The 18,075-nt window shown below is 38.1% G+C and overlaps 3 protein-coding genes across 3 annotated transcripts; 2 read left to right on the top strand and 1 right to left on the bottom strand.

Moving 5' to 3' along the window:
- The first annotated feature begins 713 nt into the window (after window positions 1–713).
- Window positions 714–5,904, top strand: LOC132644905 (probable protein phosphatase 2C 2). The gene is made up of 4 exons (XM_060361569.1): window positions 714–1,057; window positions 3,801–3,974; window positions 4,059–4,294; window positions 5,037–5,904. The coding sequence occupies exons 1-4, from the start codon at window positions 980–982 to the stop codon at window positions 5,605–5,607; spliced, it is 1,059 nt and encodes a 352-aa protein (XP_060217552.1). The 5' UTR covers window positions 714–979; the 3' UTR covers window positions 5,608–5,904.
- A 633-nt stretch (window positions 5,905–6,537) lies between these two features.
- Window positions 6,538–9,770, bottom strand: LOC132644906 (uncharacterized). Its single transcript, XM_060361571.1, has 7 exons — window positions 9,421–9,770; window positions 9,171–9,270; window positions 7,754–7,849; window positions 7,594–7,646; window positions 7,308–7,356; window positions 7,016–7,063; window positions 6,538–6,819 (listed from the first exon to the last, which is right to left on the bottom strand). Exons 1-7 carry the CDS (start codon window positions 9,690–9,692, stop codon window positions 6,727–6,729), a joined length of 711 nt encoding a protein of 236 aa, XP_060217554.1. The 5' UTR covers window positions 9,693–9,770; the 3' UTR covers window positions 6,538–6,726.
- Window positions 9,771–16,882: 7,112 nt separating this feature from the next.
- Window positions 16,883–17,814, top strand: LOC132644230 (uncharacterized). Its single transcript, XM_060360807.1, has 2 exons — window positions 16,883–17,619; window positions 17,799–17,814. The coding sequence occupies exons 1-2, from the start codon at window positions 16,883–16,885 to the stop codon at window positions 17,812–17,814; spliced, it is 753 nt and encodes a 250-aa protein (XP_060216790.1).
- The last annotated feature ends 261 nt before the right edge of the window (window positions 17,815–18,075 follow it).

The raw sequence follows: 18,075 nt of genomic DNA, 5'->3' as shown, positions 1-18,075 counted from the left end.
ATCAATCTTGGAGGTGTTTTGGAGACGATTTGAGGTGGAATTAAGATGAATTTTAAATTGAAAACTCTGAGGTTGAAGACGACTCCGTTTGTGTATCCTGCACTGTGTCCCATGTATATCACATATATGAATGTATATTTCACTATATATTCGTTATCTCTTGTATGTCACGTAGTTTGTGTATATGCATGAACAATTGTGTGGTACATACATTGATATATACGATATACAACAGGATAACATGTCGTAATGAGGTCTATGAAAATATATGTGTGATATACACAATATACATATACACATGTTGCAACAACGCTTTGAGGTTTAATTTTTTAACTTCAAATCGCCTCTAATATTCCTAAAATGTCTAGGTGTTTTCAACCAATTCCAACCATACTTGCATCCGTTCAATCCAACAACAAAGAAAGGAAGAAGGAGAGAGAGGACAAAAGAAAGTTAGACACGTTACTATTTTAACTAATAAATGTGTTACTATTTTAAGCAATACATATTTTGAAGCGTGAAATCGAAAAGAATATATGACCTCTCCTTTATTTAGTTAGTTATAGTTAAATATGAATACACAATACTTTTTTTGGGGGGTTTGAATTACTAAATTTATAATTTGGTAAAAGAAAATGTCTATACTAATTGGGTTATATATCCCAAAAAGATCAAGACCTACCCCTTAATTGTCAAGAAAACCATTTGTGTGCAGAGTACACGCGTCCACCGTCCCCACGACTTTTTTTTTTACAGCTAACAGCTGTTTCCCTTTCATTTCTATACACAGCAATTGAGTCCAAACTTATCAAATTTTGGTTTCATTTGTTCCTCTATTCAACTCTCAAGAAAGTCCTAAAAAAATAAGAATCCTTAGACAAACCCATCAACAGAATTAAATTATCTCAGTGTTTTCAATTTCCATCCCCCAATTCCGGTTTTTTTTTTTTTCTCCCGATTTTGTTGTAATTTGCTAATTATGGGAGCTGAAGCTGAGGTTATGGTTCAAGTTCAACATAATATCCCTGTGTTGGATGTCCCTTGCTGTTCTGATTTGGTAAGTCTTTTTCCCTTATCTTGTTTAATTCTTTTCTTTTCTTTATTTGGCTGATTGAATTGTTTTCTAGGCTTGTGTTTGTTTTATGGATCTTCATATTTTGTTTTCTAGTATTTTTCAGGTCCTTTCTCATCTTTGGACGATTAGGGCAACGCTGGATATGTCTAATTGCGTTATTAGATCTTGATTTCATCTCTGAGGTTAACAGAAAAGAAAAAGATGACACCTTTATATATTAGCTCATGTAGTATGTTATATGGTTTTTCCACAATTACCAGGATCTAATCAATCAAACATATGAATTTTAGGGTTTCTCCACTTATATAAGCTTATTTAGGGATGGCAAGTGGTGCAGGTTTCAACCCGTACCGGCCCACGTAGTATAATTTGATGTTTTTAACCAGCACCAGCCCGACCCGCGTAAACCCGTATAGATATGGATGAATTTTGCTTGTGTTAAGAATGACATGGAGAATCTGGGTTTGCATTTCATGGCCTATCTTGTTCTACCTTAGGAACTTTTTATGTGACTATCATTTCTTTTCAAAGTTGTGAAAGAAAAGGGGTCTATCTAGGAAATTGTTTGGTACATGGTAAGTCTTTTAATTAGTAGAAATTTTATGACAATATACAAAGAAGTGCTAGTATGAGATTCTGAATATCCGTAATTAAAGGGAACCCCCTAATTTGTTCTAATTAACAATGTGTTAAATATGGAAACAAAACAAGCCCAAACCAGGCAAAATAGATACAACTTTTCCCCAATTAATAAGATTCAACGTTATTAAAGCTGTCTTGCTAGATGCTAAAAAACGGAACCTTTCTGCAAGTAGGTGAAAGAACAAACTTGAACGTGAATTAGAAGTGCAACGACCGGTAGTGAATTAGAACTGCAACACCCACACCCTCACCGCACCCTCATAGAATAATTATTTTTTATTTAGACCCGCACGGCACCGCATCTGCGCATATTTAAACCTGTCCTGCACCGCCCCATTGCCATCCCTAAGCGTATTTGCTGCATCACAATGGCTGGACTGATGTTCTAAGCATGACCCCGTGAATGTATTTTTTAATGACATGTGCCTGTTTGAAGCTATTGGTGTTATCTAATTTTGAGTCTCGTCAATTATGATAAACCATAGGAGTTCATAAGTATTGGACAAGTATCATTACCGGAGCAGAAACGGTTTAAGTTAGGTCTGAAGAGAGAACTAGTCAGCAAAAGGAAATTTTCTGCAAGTGCTTTTTGTTAAGCTTTGAGAGTTTTATAGTTGCCAGGGTAGGTTCCATGATGGGAAACCATCTAAGGGAAATGGTTTAAGGTCCCTTATTTACCTCGTCTTTTCTTGCCATAAACGGGTTCAAGAAAATGAGATAAGCTAGATGGTTTTATAGTTAATGGCTAGTGCTAAGTATAGTTAATAATAAGTGTGATGCTCAGACAAAAATATTCCACATAAAATTCTGGAGGATCCCATTTACACAAAGGGTGTAAAATATCTCTTGGTGGTGAAAGAAGATGCATCCACTTTCACATGTACGATGAATCTATAGGTGTATCTGTTTAACCAGCCTCATTGGAAGCATTTACTGTATGCTGGAAAAAGGGCACTGACCAATGTAGAGAGGAAATACAGAGCTTAATTGGCTTTTGCAAAGTACTGTTTATAGCATTTAGTAAGGCGGTCCGAGTATAGTTGAGAACTAGTTGAGTCCTCCCAACCAAATAAACTAGCTACGCTTCTTGTCTGATGTAAGTTGTGGTAACTTGATTTGGCTGGCATGTGGCTGTGTTTGAAGAAAGAGGGTGACAGAGACGATTGAAAACTGGAACAAGGAGGGACAGATTCACTTCTCTCTCTCTCTCTCTCTTTTGGAGGTGGGTGTTGGGGTGGGGGTGGGGGGTTTAAGCTGTTAGTAGCAAGTCTTTACCCAACTCGACTAAGAGAAAATGAGATTCCAATTATCTTTTCTTAGTAAGTATACTACTTTAGTCCTCTAAACTTATCTCTAACTTAAGAAAAACTAGTAATTTGATCAAGGTACTTTAAGTATATAGATGGATGATCTTTATAAGCCTACCTTAGCATATCAAGTTAGGCATGGAAATCAAATTTGTTCCATTTCCACGTTTCAAAAGCTCCATGATTAACTTAGTTACCATTTTCAAAAAAAAAAAAAAAAGATCCATGATTAACTAACACCACCCATGTAGTGGTAATTAGAGCTGATGGTTTGGAAGAAGTTAGAAAACTTAATGAAAAATGAGGCGTTTTCTCCTAAATTTGTAACCTTTTCAGTTCTTTTTCATGTTTGGTTAATACTCATGCCAAAGCATTTTAAGCTTCTGTCTTGACAAACTTTCCAACACTTCAGAGAGTTTGAGAATTCAGATGTTTGGGATGAAGTTGTTTGATTTTCAAAAGCAAACGTATCATTAGAAGTAGTTAACCTGATAAATCATGCTACATAACTGCTCTGTCACCTCACTTGTGAAAAAAGACGTTGACCAGTTAAATGTCTTTTGTCTAACTTACTAACTTAAAGACGCGAGAATAATTCATGTGCCAAACCCCTTCAATTATTTGGGGCTTTTGTTTTTCCAAGTTGAGTATATTCAGCTTATGTGGCTTTTGCTCAAGATTCACTCTGCTTTTCCAAAATTATTAATTCTAATTGGTGTCAGTTTTTCTTTTTCTTGGTGGTGTCTTAGATTTAGTCTGACAGACCTTTCTTTCAGGATGTCAAATGCCCAGAGACAACAATATTGCAGTTTGTTCCTAGCATTCGCTCAGGTAGCTTTGCTGACACTGGCCCACGTAGGTTCATGGAAGACGAGCATATAAGGATAGACGATCTTTCTGCACATCTTGGCACACTCATGAGGCTTCCGGAGCCCAGTGCTTTCTATGGGGTAACTGTTAGTTATTCTCATATGCCTTGTTTGGCCCTGTGCATTTCAAGGCCAAGCTTGTCTAACATTTAGTTTTATATATAGGTATTTGATGGTCATGGAGGACCGGAAGCTGCAGCTTATGTGAGAAAAAATGCATTCAGATTATTCTTCAGAGATACCAATTTCCCAGAGACTTCAGAAGTTGATGATGCATTTCTAGAAGGGGTGGAGAGCTCTCTTAGGAAAGGGTTTCTTCTGGCGGACCTTGCTTTAGCTGATGAGTGCAATGTTAGCAGTTCTTCTGGAACCACTGCACTGACAGCTCTTGTGTTGGGAAGGTAAGGTTGTGATTCATTGTGATGCACCTATTAACAATTTCTCCTTCCTGTAGAAAAATGGTCATGGTGTACTCACACATATAATTATGTCGCTTTTTCTCTCTCCTTCCGTGCCTTTTATGTCCCTTTTTTTTTTTTTTTTTTGCTCTTGTAATTTCTTGTCCTTTAATTTCTGTTATGCTGTTGTGCCGGGTACTGCGATTGTCATATGAGTTGGTGGTACTACGTTATTGTTCCATTTTCACACTGCTTTGTTATGTTTTATTTAGTATTTTGCATTGGCTTCTTCACTTATGTTATTTGTTTTTCCGGACTAATTTGGTTTACCTTTCATTCTTTCTTTGAGCCGAGGGTTTATCGGAAACAGCCTCTCTACCTCCCATGGTAGGGGTAAGGTCTGCGTACACTCTACCTTCCCCAGATCCCACTTTATTTTTGGACACTCTTTGCACAGCTAATGATATTGAATTGTCCAACTACCCTCCAAGTACATGTCATGAGTTACTTACGCCTTACCTAGGGATGCTTGATAAATGAGAGAAGAAATGGTCCGTGTATATGAATTTGCTAAACTTTGCTTCAGCAAGTTTTGTACCGTAAATGTCGATTTTACAGCAAAGTTGCTGGGGGAGTGAAAGGGTGTGGGCATTAGAGTTGACTTGGTCGTTCAATGAAACAATTGCATAGCTTTGTGCATATATTTGTATTCTTGTTATGTAAATGACACTCTGTTGTGTTTTAGGCTATTAATGGTGGCAAATGCGGGAGACTGCCGAGCAGTCCTTTGCCGTAATGGAGAGGCAATCGACATGTCTCAAGACCATAGACCAAATTATCCATCAGAGAGGAGGCGTGTTGAAGAGTTGGGTGGATTTATCGATGATGGTTATCTGAATGGTATACTATCAGTGACCAGGGCCTTGGGGGACTGGGACATGAAGCTGCCTCGTGGCTCTGCCTCTCCTCTGATTGCAGAGCCAGAATTTCGACAGATAGTTCTGGCGGAGGATGACGAATTCCTTATAATTGGTTGTGATGGAATCTGGGATGTCATGTCAAGTCAACAAGCAGTTACGCTAGTGCGTCGGGGGCTAAGAAGGCATGATGATCCTGAACAATGTGCTAAGGACCTTGTCATGGAGGCCTTGCGGCTCAATACATTTGACAATCTTACTGTAATTATTATTTGCTTTACTTCCCCTGATCATCACGAGCCATCACCAATGCGTCAAAGGAGATTAAGGACCTGCAGCTTCTCTGCAGAAGCCTTGTATAGCTTGCAGAGCTGGTTAGACAACAATGGGAGCAATTGATCGCGGTACAAGCTGTTTGCAGCTGCCTCATTTGGGCAGAATAAAAAGCAGCTATGGTTTTGATAGTGATATTCTCTTTTCTTGCTGTTGTATTTGGGTGGATGTGTGTACATACAATTGGTTGGTGAGTGGGAGCTACACTGACTTGTAGTTTTATTATAGCTGCTGTTAGCATATGGCCGTGTTTATGTAACTCATTATATTAGTTGTACAGAATGAACACTTGGGTACTTTTTGCTCGTTAAAACAAACCTCTCCCTTATTGATTGGTGCTAGGGAGAAATGGATTTTTAACTAGGACTGGTGTAGAAAATGCCGTTCTCATTAAATAACAAACCGGTGTTCCTACTTCGAGTACCTTCCCTTAGCTGTTCTCGTTGAAGAACTAATTGGGTTCCTTCTCCCATTGTGTAATAAATTGGTGACAACGAAACCCGCGTCTTTGGACTCTTTTAAGTTATGAAGCCCTACATCTTTGACACACCCAATGGGTGTTCACTCTATGCACGCCATTGCTTTGAACCAGCTGAAAAAGGTGCATCATTTATGCAAGGGCAGAAGCACATTCGGAAGTTGCACAATCAAATAAAATATTGGAGTCTCTTTATCCATGTCAGGAAGTTTCTTGGACAACCTTGGTGGGTTCAGTCTGCTGTAATACGATCTGAATGGGAAGCTATCAAGAGTAGAAGTCTGAAATTAACTCAACAAACTGTGAATGATCATGCAGCTAGATGATCTGTAAGACCATGATAAGAATGCATGCGCCTAACTGACAAGCCATAGATTGCAGCAGGATGATCCATTGGCCGCCATAGGGTCAATGGATGCTGTAGCGCCTCCTTGCCCTGGCTCTGGGAATACTCTCCCAGCATATGACTGAGCATGGTTGTGGGCATATTTCCCAGCTTCAAAGAGCCTAACTGCCGCTTTGTCTCCTCAAAAGTACAGTTAATTTTTCAATGGTTTTATATTCGGTACAATATCTAAGAATTCAGACTTCATTTTTTGCACCTTTGAAAGCCCCCCATAATTGTACAATTCTTTTTACATTATATGTGCTTCCCCCAACGTAAAAAGTGAGACGGAGCCATTACTGGCATGAATTTAGTTTATACATCATTTAGGCGTGTCAGCTGAGTAGCTCTTAGCAAATCTTGCAAAGCGTTCCAACCCTCGTTCCAGCAGGTTTTCAAGAAGTGGTTTCAATGCCTGGACAATAGATGAAAAAGTATTAGTGAAACTTGAAAATCATAATCTGCTATCATAATAAACCTGCAATCTCATTATTCGTGTAACTCTATATACGCAAAGAAATAACTGCCCAAGCAAGGTTCAGACGATTGCATACTTTCAGAAAAAACTAATGTGATTTACAACTTCTAAGATAGGAGTTAAGAGTGCTTACCGACGCAACTGGAACCAACAGTTGAGGCACTTCATATGAAACTGTTAGCTGAAAAAAGGAGAAGCACCAGTCAATTTTGAGCAGTCAAAGACCCAAAGGTTACAGCAATTTCTGTCAACACATTCTCATTTTTGTGTGGTTGCCTTATTGCCGGAGAAACAAGGAGAAGAAAAGGTGCAAAACGTTTGCTTCTGAGATTATCCCATAAGTATTAGCTCTAGAAATTAATGTTTACGAAGGATACGTTGGAGTCTAAAGGGAAGGACAAAGTTGTTAGTAAAAGTACTCTCACTTCTATGAGGCAGGATGATGAACCTTTGGGGAAAAATCGTACAGCTCCCCTGCAATTTGAATAAGGAATTCATCATAAAACTGATGACTAAGATTGAATATACTGAGAATGAATAACCTTTTGTCCATAGAATTGATGAGAAAACAGTCAAACACTATATTTCAAGCTATTTTGTTGCTGCTAACCGCCTAACTGAAATTTCAGACCAGAAACCAGTATAATGATACATTTCACAGTTAAATGTGTTTTTTAGATACAACCAAAAGTAAACTAGGATGCATATTACCTGTTAGGAAGGCCCTCCAGAGATCTCCAGTGGATCTTCTGGTTTAGGGTAGGCTGTAAAACAGAATAAAATACTTAGCAATACCACATTCTGCATGAAAGCTGAGGTTTAGAATCAAAGAAACATAATCAGGGAAGTGCTTACTGAAGGGGGATATTACCTGCATATTTCGAGCAAGCCATGAATATTCAATATTCTGCCCAAAAGCTTTATACTTCAGTGACCATCTTGATAAGTCAGGCTTATCCTCCAAAATCTGGCAAGAGAGTCTAACATCAAGTTCCCTTAGAATGAGATTCAGACGGTGACATGAGCGGTGTAATGGATGTCTGAAATAATCAAGAACTAGAATGTAGACCCTCTAAATTGTCAATATATCTGCATTTGATTTCAAGTTTTTTTGGTGAATGGTTTTTTCATATCCAAAGTGCAAACCAAGAATCCACCAATGATACTCATTAGTGAAGCACACACTGAGAGACGGATGAAGAGATAGTCTAGATGACAACGAGTAATAATTTAGGACACATGACACCAGTACGCACTACTCAGCAATATGGCGAAAATACTTGATAACATCCTAGGAGAAATTGTGAAAGAGAAGGTAATATTTCGAAGTCCCAAAATGTTTAGCATAAGGACAGCCCGGTGCACTAAGCTCCCGCTATGCGCGGGGTCCGGGGAAGGGCCGGACCACAAGGGTCTGTTGTACGCAGCCTTACCTTGCATTTCTGCAAGAGGCTATTTCCACGGCTCGAACTCGTGACCTAACATACTTGGCCTAATATATTCAAAAAGTTTAGGTCATTCAACATTGTAATTTTAGACTTTGATATGATGTTTTCTCTAACACACCAATATTCAGCTATATTACTGTAACACTTTCAAACCATTACTCTTTAACATTTTCTTTCACAAGCTTGAGCCCGTTTGGATTGGCTTATAAGTTGCTGAAAACAGCTTATAAGTTGTTTTCAGCTTTTTTGAGTGTTTGACTGACCAGCTTAAAGCCATTTTGTACTTAAAATAAGCCCAAAAAAATAATTGGGTCAGTTTGGCTTAGCTTATCTAAAGTAATTTAGATAAGTTATCTAAAAAAAATAAGTTGGCCTACCCCAACTTATTTTTTTTTGGCTTATAAGCTGTTTTTTAAGCCCATCCAAACAGGCCAACTTATAAAAAAAACAGCTTATAAGCCAAAAAAAAAATAAGTTGGGATAAGCCAACTTATTTTTTTTGGCTTATAAGCTGTTTTCAGCTTATAAGCTACTTTAGATAAGCTAAGCCAAACTGACCCAATTATTTTTTTGGGCTTATTTTAAGCACAAAATGGCTTTAAGCTGGCCAGCCAAACACTCAAAAAAACTAAAAACAGCTTATAGACAACTTATAAGCCAATCCAAACGGGCTCTAAGTCTACTAATATACAGTAGTGATATTTAAAATTCTGCATCCGGTCAAATACAATCATAAAATCAGCAACAGAGTATTTATGCTGTCTTAGCTATTAAATTGCAAAGAGAAGGCAGTTCCCGTTGATAAATAATTGAGAATATTTGAATGGCATTACTACGTACCTTTACAGTTGAAATAAAAGGCATCCATTCAGGAATAGCCTCACGATCAGAATAGCACTTATAAGCAACTGAAATGGGCACATCTACTTCCCTTTTCACCCTGCATTCATCAAAAATTCAAAGTTAAACTAAAATTGAAAACTCTCACAATTCGATTGCAAAAATAGACCAAAATAGCACTCCATAACAACAATATTTGGCAAGTGAATCACAAAATAAGGACAAAAGCTCAGCTCTAAACAAGTATTACGTGCAATCTTGCCATTCCATGACAGGAGAGAGAGGTCTAATCGGATAAGAGATCCTCCTGTGGAAGGTTCTAGAAACGTCACGGTTGAATGAATATCTGCTAATGAAGGAGGAGGAGGATGCACTAATTAACTTTCTATTGGCATTAAGCGAAACAATGGAGTGATTGAGGTTGAGTATGTGGGCGGCGGAAACAGTAGTTACAGCGGCGGACATGGCGGCGGTTGCAGACATTTGGAGGAGAGTTGAAGAACAAAAGATAGGCATCGCCATATGGCACACGATTTGTGATTGGGACCACTCCTCCACCACATAGTACTACTATCATTCACGCCTTTTAGACGTTTCAAATCGTTTTTTCTTTTAATTATTTCTTTTGTTGACCAATCAGATATTGCTTCTTTTGCTTCACGTAATATGACGGCCTTTTTTTAATTTGGAAGTATTGTGCATACTATTTATCTTGTGCTGCATACCTTTCTTATCACATATTTCAGGAAAGTTTTTCTCATTAGAAAGGTGAATATGAGCCCGTTTGGCTTTGCTTATACTTGTCGATAAGTTGTTTTCAGTTTTTTGAGTATTTGACTGATCAGTTTATAAGTTATTTTGTGTTTAAAATAAGTCAAAAAAATAATTGAGTCTATTTGGCTTAGCTTAAAAAAAACAGCTGAAAATAACTTATAAGCAAAAAAAAAATGAGGCTATCCCAACTTATAATTTTTTTTTTTGGCTTACAGCTTATAAGCTGGTTTTTTTAAGCCCATCCAAACAGGTTCTATTAGTGAAAGTTTTCCTTATCGGAAAGGTGAATATCCGTAATATAGAGAACTTATTACGTTCAATTTTTTTAGGTTTAATGACTAGTTAAATAAAACATTGGCAATTATTTTTACTTCGGTATATAAAAAAATTAATGTTAATATCAATTCTATGTCAATTTAGTTCGATTTTTGCCGTGCTGTTAAATTTCTTTTTTCAAAATAACCCCCGGTACTAGCGAATAGTTTTAGCGAAAGGGACAAAAATTCAATATGGAGTTTGGAACGTGGAAAAAGTTTGACAGGAAAGGTACAGTGACCTGGTAACTATAGGACGCAGAGGTGATTATTGTGATTAATTTTTGTAACAACGATTAATTTTATTAATTAAGATATGTCCTTCTGTATAAAGAGAATAATTCAGTTCGTGGCTAACTCGTTTAATTTTTTTTTATGCATTAGGACGTTATTTCTTTTTAAAATTATCAATAAAATTTATGACAAGGTTCAATATAAAATTTTCATACTTTTCATTCAACTTATTCTTTTGATTGAAATTGAGATTTATGCCTATCCTCATGTATTTAAATGTTACGTTTTGAATTAAAATATTATTATCAAACAAATTGGAAAAGAGGAATATAATAATAAAATTAAGTTTCAGTTCGGTGCACTAAAAATATAAAGATTTTTATATATACATGTTAAGTTGACCTCTAACAACTTATACTACATTACTTTTCAGTTTTCATAACAAGTATAATAAGGTAACTTCAAATATAGAGTGATAACATGCTATAAGTGCACAATATATAAAATTTGATGTGAAGATAACCTATAATGACGATTAACTTTCCATATCAAACCTAATAAGATAGCTTGAATATTAATATAGATTGATAACCGGCTATATCTAATTAACCTGCATTGATATTGTAACATTTTCTGACACTTGTCGATATATAAAAACTTAAAACTTTTGTAATAAGTAGAATATATCACGGATAGTGGGGAAGTACATTTTGAGTCCGGAACCAAAATGCCCTCAAAAAAAATATTTTGAACCAAAATACCCCAACAAAAAAAAAAGTTACCAAAGTACCTTTAGCGCAGTAAAATACTGCGCTATAGCACTTCACGGAGACGAAGTCGTTAAGTGCTATAACGCAGTATTTTACTGCGCTATACAAAAATTTCTCTCACCTATAACGCAGTAAAATACTGCGCTATAGGACTTTGTCTCTCACCTATAGCGCAGTAAAATACTGCGCTATATCACCCCACTAAAACCCCATCGGGTTCCACCACTGGTCCCTCCAGTGGCAAAAAAAAAAATTGAAAACGCCATTGGAGGCGAGCCAAGGTGGTCCCCACATCCAAAAAAAGTCGTTTTCTATTAAATTTCGTCCGGAAAGTTTAGATTCTCGGTATATTCAAGTCAAGGAGCAAGATTCTAAATTCAAATTTTGAGAAAAAGCGGCGTACAACTCGATTAAAATAACTCTACAAAAAATCTTCGATTAAGGTTTTCTACTATGAACTTTTGTTATTATTTTGTTATATACATTATATTGCATGCATGTTTAACATTTAATCGTCGTTAATTTCCAAAAAAAAATCGTTTTTTTTTGTTTGATCGGGCTGGGCAGTGGCTTATGTCACTGTTCCGTTTTTTTTTTTAATTCATTATTTGTTAAATGTTTATGAATTGTTAATTTGTTAAATGCTTATGAATTGTTAATTTGTTATATGTTTATGAGTTGTTAATTTGTTAATTATTTATGAATTGTTAATGAATTATTATTTTGTTAATTGAGTATTTGTTAAATATTCTTTATGAATTGAAAGAAGTTGATTGGTAATGAATTATTATGTTGTTAACACTTTGTTTGGATGATTGTTATGTATTGTTTTGACATTTATCGTATTGTGTTGTATTGTATAGGACCAAATCAGTGGTTACATAAAATAGGACCTTTCGACGTTACATAACAATAAAATTAAAGTAGTAATCAAAGCAAACATTTTATTTAAATTAACAACATAATATAATACAATAGGTAACAACCATCCAAACAAGTTGTAAATGATTATGAAATGTTAATCTATATAATTTTAAAAGCATGAATATATATGTTAAATAAAAAACGATTATCTTAAAAAGAATAGTTAAAGTTCTTCTTTTCATAAATACATAATCTAACGAAAAAAATGTAAAGTTTGTAGGAAAATATGTGGTCGACGAATATACTCTTTTAGTTTAATTTTATCGTAGTTGTGTTGGCTATTTGGTCAACTAAAAATACATCACATATTCAAAATAGAGTTCCAAACAAACATTACTGCTGAATTTCTATTCCCAAACTAATTAACTTAACAAGTCTTTGCCATCACATAATTCAAAAGTAATTAACTTAAAAATCTTTGTCATCACATATGTGTCCTTACTATCACATATTAAATTTACTGCATATCCCATGTTAATTATTCACAAGATATAATACTACATAATTCACATATTCCCTACAAATTATTAATTAGTTAATATAATTTATCTTTCATTTCAAGAATAATGACTAATTTAGTTTGTACAGACCGGAATCTTTCATGGATCCGAATGTTCCCCTTGGGCCCAATGTTCCCCCAGCGCCCGATGCTCACCCGGGGCCCGCTATTCACCCGGGGCCCGCTGATCGATCAGTATTGTCTTTGCAAGACAATCATAGGTCAGAGTTATTATGGGCTGATACTATAGGGATATCTACTAGGCTCCGTCCCCGTAGGCTGCAGAGAGCGTGGGCTCTTTTACGCGAGCACCCCCCACACCCTCGGGTGTTGGAGATATTGTTTCGGGGCGGCATCTACCGTTGCATGTCCGTTGGTCGGGTACAGCATGATTGGGCGCTCATCACAGCCATGGTTGAGCGGTGGAGGCCAGAGACACATACCTTCCATCTTCGCACTGGTGAGGCCACGATTACACTTCAGGATGTGGAGGTCCTCTTTGGATTGCGAGTAGATGGAGAGCCACTGTACACTCGGTACGAGCCTCCTCCTGGTCAGACGTGGGTGACAGAGTTGACTAGGCTCACCCACTTCGTGCCTAATGCCGCAGCCTAGATATCGGGACAGAGTAGGGTTCAGCTTAGTGCACTCTGCACTTATTTAGAGGGTCTGGATCCGGTTGTGGACGGCACCCCACAGGACAATGTTGATCGTCATGCCCGTTTGTACCTGCTTATTATATTCGGGGGCATCTTGTTCTCGAATTCATCGGGTGCCTTTGTCAGTTTACGTTACTTGGTTTTCTTGGAACATCTGGACCGCTTGGGAGACTATAGCTGGGGCGGTGCTGTTTTGGCGTATCTTTACAGATGCCTGTGCCGAGCGTCTATTGGTGCTGTCAGAGATGTGTGTGGATTTTTTGCTCTTCTCCAGGTAATATTTTAAGTGTGCGTTCCTTTAATGTCAACAAACCTCTTGAAAGGACGACTAAAAAATCGTATTTTCTAATATCGCTTACAGTTATGGGCGTGGGAGAGGATGCTGCCTTTTCAGCCCGTACCTAGGCATCACCTCGAGATTGACATGCCTTATGCGAGGAGGTGGACAGCGGGTTTTGACCGGGATGTAGATACGCACCACAATATTCTTGCATTCCGGGACCAGCTTGATCACATGACGGACGATGCGGTAAAACTATTTAAATTTACATTAATAATTTAATTAAACGTCTTTTCTACTTGGTGATCATTGATTTGTATTTATACGTTATGCAGCTATTTATATGGACGTCGTACGCTACTATATTAGATGGTTTGCCCCCCTTCTGTAGGACAGGTCAGGGGGTTTGGAGGTCGCGGTGTCCATTGATACACCTGGACATCGTAGAGGATCACATGCCCGAGCGTGTCTTACGACAGTTTGGGCATACACAGAGTATACCCCCTGATGTACGTCATGAGCTCCGACACTACCAGCGGGACGATCGGGCTGCCGTTGATGATGATTTTTTGGCTTTCATGGATGTCCAGCTCCACCGTTGGGAGAACAGGTTGGGCACTTTAGCGGTGGTCGGCCATTTGACTCTCATTGAGCATTACATGCGCTGGTATCATCAGATCACACGCCGATTGATCGGCAACCCAGCTTTGCGTCCCCCTAGGAATGTAGGATACTCAGCACTCGCGAGGAAGTACGAGGCATTGGTAAGTTTATCGTATTTAGATTTATCTAATTGCATTAATTGTTACGTTTTAAAAATAAACTTTTTTGTTTCTGTTAAACACAAATGCAGCTGGTGTACAACGTTTACGCATCTTGGGGTTAGAGCATATGCCTTACCCTGGGCTTGTGGGGCTTGCCGCGAAGATGGGATATCCGAGGATGGTATCCGGCAGGCAGGCGAGATTAGGTGCATGGCGGAGCCTGTTCCGGAGGCTGAGTATCAGGCAGCACCGGGTGCTCCCAGAGGAGGAGGCCGTGCTGGCAGAGGACGCCGTGCGCGTAGAGGACGCGGCGCTGCTGCTAGAAGACCTGGTGGTGGAGGACACCATCTGGTAGATGAGGCGAATGAGGCCCATCCCATTCCAGAGGGCGTTCACGGTCTAGTCCATCCGTAGCCGTTCCAGGCCGGTGGCAGCTCACCTGGAGACTCACCTACGTTTACGCCGGCGCTCTTACTTGCTGAGATACCCGGGTCTTCATCACAGCCGATCCAGAATGCATACATGGAGAAGCGTGATAACGTTGATTGGGCGGCGTTACGCGCTTCATTAGCTGATGAGCGGCCTGTGAGGAATTTAGAGGGAGCCCGGATTCTTGACTTCGATGAGTTTTTGATCCCGGTTAGTATTTAAAATACTTATTTATTCATTTAAATTATTTATTTTAAATATATATATGTTACTCATTATTTAGTACTATTTTATATTTTAGGATTCGGCACCAGCGGGTCCACCAGAGCCACTCACTCAGGCACTTTCTCATGGGCCTGCCGTGCCAGCGATGTCTTCCCATGTGACTATCGAGCCACATGTAAGCTTTTAATTAAAATTAGTTTTATTCAATATAAGGTCAATAGTTAATATACATATTTGATCATTTAAAGTACTTATTATTTCATTTTTTTTCATATTTTAAGATTCGGCGCCAGTGGGTCCACAGGAGCTGCCCATTCCGGCGCATTCTCATCAGCTTGCCGAGGCAGAGGTGTCTTCTCATGAGACTACCGAGGCGCATGTAAGTTTTTTACTTAAAACTAATTTTATTCAATATAAAGTAAATATTTATTTAATTTTTATAACATTTACTTGGACTTCGAACAGCATCTCGTCCAGGAGACTACATCAGATTCACCACCACAAGTCCACAACCATCTCAGGAGCCTACAGACCCATCTCAGGAGCCTACTCAGGCGCCCGTTGACACACAGGTTTGATTAAATAAATAACGTTAATGTATTCAATATAAATAAGAAATGGTATTAATATTTATATACTTTTCAGGTTCATCCTTCGGCGCCTGCGGTGGCGACTCTCGACGAGGAAGAGATCGAGTTTCCAGACCCAGCTCAGCCTGAGGTTCTGAGCGTGCCAGCGGGACTAGATCCCAAGAAGAAGCACGTTCTAGTTAAGGGCGCAAGGGCTAGGGGGAGAGGAGATGATCATGACTTGTAGCGCCCGGTTATTAAGAGGAAAAAGGGCGATGGAGACGATGGCGAGGGCGGTGGGATGGTATGAGCCTTAGGCCTAGGGATAGTCTCCGGCATACTACATGTGGGACCCATCCTCGATAGTGTATATACATTTGTGTTGTACAATTTATCGTAAATATTATATATTTTTCGCATAATTATAAATATTATCTTAGTCTTTATTATTGTTTATAGTTTCACATCCTAAATTGATAATAAAAAAAAACGTGACACATTCGAAATAAAGTTAAGCATTAATTTAAAACTAAGACGAAACCCTAAAAGATAAATAACTTAAAGCTAATAACTACAAGTCTTCAAATAAAAAAGGACTTCGAGCACTTTTCAATCACTAAAATGACAATCCAAAGTATTGCGTATTCTTGATGTGTTGAGCCTATTTTATTAATTGTACAAATATAACTAGAGTTCTATATAAAATATTGAAGTTCCGGAATCTCAAAGCATGATTAATATACGGTTAAACTACGTAAAAAAGATAAACTACATAAAGAGGAGTGAAAATATGATGTTATTGAAAATGACAGACTCCTATAGCGCAGTATTTTACTGCGTTATAGGTGAGAAATTTTTGTATAGCGCAGTAAAATATCGCGTTATAGCACTTAACGGCTCCGTCTCCGTGAAGTGCTATAGCGCAGTATTTTACTGCGCTAAAGGTACTTTGATAACTTTTTTTTGTTGGGATATTTTGGTTCAAAATAATTTTTTTTGGGGCATTTTGATTCCGGACTCGTACATTTCAAATGCAAACAAAAAGAAGAAAAAAAGATAAACTGTATTTGAAATTGACAAAATACTCTATATATTGTTACATTAGAGTATCGCCCAAGAAATCAAACTTTCCGAATATTCCGAGTTTGCCCTCTGAAACAGCTATAAGTACGTACCCAGACTTGATAGCTGTTCATACTCACACCCCATCAGTCACACTCTTCTCCACTACTCCTTCTCTCCCTCTCTCTGTACGGTTTTTATCCCAAAAAATGGTTCTGGAAATCTCTCTAGTCGACCTGAAAAAGGTAGACCCAGAAAACAAATACAACGACACTCAATGGAACTACCATGCGTACAATGTGTACGTAGGTGAACACCGTATCCTCACTATTGTCAGTGGCTGCAACCGAACCACCACTAAATGGTTCAAAGAGCTGCTCAACAAGGGCTCTCCCAACAACAAACATGGTTGTATTCTCGTATCAGTTTTCGCTGATCGTGATCCAGATAGGTATCACTACAACTGGGACCAAAAAAATGGCCATGAAAAACCCTACGACCTACTCCAGGTTTGCACTGGTTCTCAATGCTTCCTTTACCGTCTCCCTTTCCCTAATGATGATCCTGTTCCAAAGGCTATGAAAGACTTCTTTAACGATCCTAGGGTTATGGCTGTTGGAGTAAAAATGCGTGCTGTTATTAATAGGCTTGAAGTTGATTTTGGTATTGAGTTTGCTAACCCTGTTGATCTCAACAAATTAGCACTGAAAGGTTTGGATAGGGATGATTTGGATCTAGGTCGTTATAGCCTTGATCGTATGGCTAAGGCTGTACTGGGAAAACATTGGGATGTGACTAGGCCTGTAAGGCCGTTAGTGTGGTTCCCACCTTGGAGTTGTTGGTGGAGAGATCAGTTGAATCCCGAGAAAGTGAAATATGCTACTGTGGATCCTTATCTGTGTTTTATGATTAGTTCTAAGATTTTGGAAGGGATGGATGATAAGTGGTATCCCGAGCCTCTTGAGGAATTCCATGTGAAGAATAAGAAGAAGAAAAACAAGAGCAAGATAAAGTGGAAGAAGAAATTCTAATTGCATTGCAAAGATGGTCGTATATCCAGGAGGTCATTAAGTACTTAATTAAAACTTGTTACTACTTGTTTCATTATTCCATATTTCTGTCTAGTTATGTTGTTCATTGAGAGTTTAAAAATCTGATTAGTCATTTTCAATAGTGCTAGCTAAGGCATTGTCATTAATGTAGTACTGTCACTTTTCTGTTGTTTCTGGCGCTCCGCTTGTGTGTGTACTTTTTTCGTTTTTCATGTTAATAATGAAGATTTTTAGTGGAAATACAAAGCTACTGAAATTCTGATGTAGTTGAGTTTGAGAATATTAAGTTGTTGATCTTATTATTGCAGTATTTTGTTTTGTTTTACTCTGTTTGGAGAAGCGTATAATCG

The sequence above is a fragment of the Lycium barbarum genome, chromosome 6, assembly GCF_019175385.1.
Source record: "Lycium barbarum isolate Lr01 chromosome 6, ASM1917538v2, whole genome shotgun sequence".
Lineage (NCBI taxonomy): Eukaryota > Viridiplantae > Streptophyta > Magnoliopsida > Solanales > Solanaceae > Lycium > Lycium barbarum.
Note: the sequence above shows the minus strand (reverse complement) of the source record. Positions and strands in the feature narration are given on the sequence as shown.

Coding starts and splice junctions, on each gene's coding strand:
- LOC132644905 (XM_060361569.1), top strand. CDS start 980: ATGGGAGCTGAAGCTGAGGTTATGGTTCAAGTTCAACATAATATCCCT. Junction 3,975..4,058: donor AGCCCAGTGCTTTCTATGGG/GTAACTGTTAGT, acceptor TTTTATATATAG/GTATTTGATGGTCATGGAGG. Junction 4,295..5,036: donor ACAGCTCTTGTGTTGGGAAG/GTAAGGTTGTGA, acceptor GTTGTGTTTTAG/GCTATTAATGGTGGCAAATG.
- LOC132644906 (XM_060361571.1), bottom strand. CDS start 9,692: ATGGCGATGCCTATCTTTTGTTCTTCAACTCTCCTCCAAATGTCTGCA. Junction 7,647..7,753: donor GGCTTGCTCGAAATATGCAG/GTAATATCCCCC, acceptor TCTGTTTTACAG/CCTACCCTAAACCAGAAGAT. Junction 6,820..7,015: donor TGTTGGTTCCAGTTGCGTCG/GTAAGCACTCTT, acceptor TCTATTGTCCAG/GCATTGAAACCACTTCTTGA.
- LOC132644230 (XM_060360807.1), top strand. CDS start 16,883: ATGGTTCTGGAAATCTCTCTAGTCGACCTGAAAAAGGTAGACCCAGAA.